This window comes from Gavialis gangeticus, unplaced genomic scaffold, assembly GCF_001723915.1.
Source record: "Gavialis gangeticus isolate Ggan-Ray unplaced genomic scaffold, GavGan_comp1, whole genome shotgun sequence".
Taxonomy (NCBI): Eukaryota; Metazoa; Chordata; order Crocodylia; family Gavialidae; genus Gavialis; species Gavialis gangeticus.
In genome coordinates this window covers 34,911,468-34,914,289 of record NW_017729022.1, presented here as the reverse complement: position 1 = coordinate 34,914,289, position 2,822 = coordinate 34,911,468, and the positions used below count along the sequence as shown (strand labels likewise).

Here is a 2,822-nt window from a genome sequence, read left to right as displayed (position 1 = left end):
TGTGTACGCGGGGGGGGGGGGGAGCGGGTGGGGGGGGGGGGGGGGGCAGCAGAGGGGCTGGCTGGGGTACAAGGGTGCTGAAAATGTGGTGCCATCTGGCTAGGCAGAAGGGAAAGAAGTCTGGCCTCCTACTAGCTGAGCTGACTGGGCACAACTTACACTTGCGGCCAAAGTCTACATGTGTGTTTAATCACAGTTAATTACCCTGCCGTAAGATCGTATTGTCCCTGACTGTACTGTCCCCAACAGTACTGTCTTATGGCAGCATTAATTAGTTTACTGTGGCCTAACAGCATCACAGGCGTAGATGGTGATACTTTGTTCTGCAGCTAATTAGTATACTCTACAGTAAAGCGCATGTGTAAATGTGGCCACTGTATATAGAAATAAAAGGGTGATCTCAAATTAGACTAGATAGCAGTACCCACCAACAAGTTTTGAGAATCTAATGTGATTTTCTTTTATTCTGATAATGTGCATGGTGTATTCTTAAGGACTCTGCATAAAATGAACAATGAAATGTCTGGGAATAGAAAGGGCAAGTTACAAGTAACTAGAAATTTTTTCATCTTGCTCTATTCCTGGGCAAACTGATGTATGCACAGCTTCTGAAGACACAGGTGAATGAAATGCAAATGATATGAAATCCATGTATATTAATTTTGTATAAGCACATTGTTTACCTGATGTGAGAGGATCTGTAATGTTCAAGTTGTTCAGAGAAAGCCCTAGCGATTGCCGTGATGAAGAGGATGAGGTACTGCTGGAAGACTCTGATGAGGGTCGGGCTGGCTTCCCAGTATTTCCAGTTTCTGCCTTTAAACGATCATTTTCAGCTTTCAATATCTCAATTTCATTCTAAAATGAAAAGAAATCAATCTATACATGTAGGAGACTTTTCTGGCAGAAGACCACTGAGCATGGGGTGGTTATTCAGGTGCTTTCTGTTCACCAGCAGGAACAAGTTGGTTTAGCAACTCTGCAGCAACATGTGGTAATGCACCCACAGTACAAACACAATTAGTGAAAACAAGATTTTCTACACTGCCAAAATGAAGGGGAAAACCTACAAAACCCCATTTCACTTGCATCTGCTATTCTCCTGATTAACACAAGCTTCAATATTTTGTTTATTGAAGATCTAACAGTACTGGAGGTGTGCTGGTAATTTTTGCTCCACACAGTCATCTTTTTTTGTCAAATATCTTATGTAACAGTCATTTCATTAAGCAGCTGTGAAAATCTCAAATAGATATTGCTTCTAAAATCACAGAAAGCTCCTGTTGCCATTGGAAGTACACTGAATCAATAACATCACCAAGGAGCTTTGAAATTAAGAAGTGGACAATAAAAAATAAAATGGTTTCGCAGTTTCATAACCCTTTTTGACATCAGACAGTTTTTGATCATGCAAACATGGGTTTGTTCAAATAATAGCAAACAAAACCCCTTTGATGAAAACATATAGTGACAGATGAATCAGTACCACTAGGATTTTTTTCGTAGCCAAATCCTCTATGGTGCCAAGTGATTATCGAGTGTGCAATAATAAAATGAAAACTTAGCCTGAGTACAGCCTGGTACCAGCTAAATCTAGTTTTTAGTCGCTTCATGGAGCACGGTACAAAGCAACTGCTTATTCTTGCTGACGGTATTGCTAACACTTTGCTAAGTGTCTGACGCTTTTATAGAGAGTCTTCAACCACAATTTAAAAAGCAAAAGCATAGGGGACAGAATAATAAAGAAAGGAAATACAACAGGCACAAAAAACTAGAAAGAAACTAGACAAATCAAGTACGGTAGAAAGGGAGAGGAAGGTGACAAACAAGTGCAATGCTATCCCAGTGTAGGAATTGAGTTGAAACCTGTACTAGGTCTCTGGGGAAAAGTATCATGGAAGATTGATGGGTAATGAGGGAACTGTGCAGGAAAAGTGTATTGGGTGTTTTCAATATATACAGTGTATTGCTGCACAACCCCTTACTCCATCCCACCTCCAAATTCCAAAACTCCATGTGGACTGGAGAGTGCAGGAAGGCTCCCCCTTTAAAAATACTCCAGGAAAGAGAATTATAGCAACAGTGATGACCAAAGGCTTGGGGACTAGCCAAGCAGCTAGTCCTCATTTGGTGGAGTCAGGATTCTAGAGGCACATGAACCTAACGTGCTGTTTCCTTATCCCAGGAGCATCACGCCCACCAGGACGTACAGCAGAATTTTGCAACTGGACACAAGGGACTGGAAGGATTCTCATGAGTCATGAAGTCCAGTTCTGCTACAGCAGGAAACCATGAGATAATTCTTTTCTTAAATGTACCAAGCTCCCTCCTAAAAACACTTAGGTTGTTTCCCTCTACAACTCCTAATGCAAGGCTGCTCCAGAATCATACTGCTCCGATTAGCCATCTGATTCGAATTTCCAGCCTAAATTTAGTCATGGCAATACCTATCCATTGCTTCTGGTTCCAATACTGGCCTATAATATAAACAGTTATTTTCCCTCCCCAGTATTTATAGTCCATAAATCATGAGCCCTTGTTTTGCCAAGGACTGGAAGTCCCCCCTGAGTGGAGTAGCCCTTTTTTGTACCTGTTGCCATCTGAATTTACCTCTGTTGAAAATGGGTGACGAGAATGATACATAGTATTCTAGATGAGATTCACCAGTAGCTAATACAATGGCTTTAATTCTTTCCTATCTCAGGTGATATCTGATACCTGATGCTTGATAACTCCCAGGATTTCAACTGCCTTTTTTAGGTGCCTATAGACATGTAGAGAGGCTGTCCTGACGCACTGTAATTACAGCACATTTGAACAGA

General features: G+C 41.3%; 1 protein-coding gene across 1 annotated transcript in view; it reads right to left on the bottom strand.

Annotated features, from left to right (window-relative positions):
- Positions 1 to 2,822, bottom strand: part of NAV3 (neuron navigator 3) — a 1,048,024-nt gene that overhangs the window by 22,177 nt on the left and 1,023,025 nt on the right. Inside the window, exon 30 of the mRNA XM_019514774.1 lies at positions 684 to 858. Coding sequence (XP_019370319.1) covers positions 684 to 858 — 175 coding nt within the window. The remainder of the gene's footprint in view (positions 1 to 683; positions 859 to 2,822) is intronic.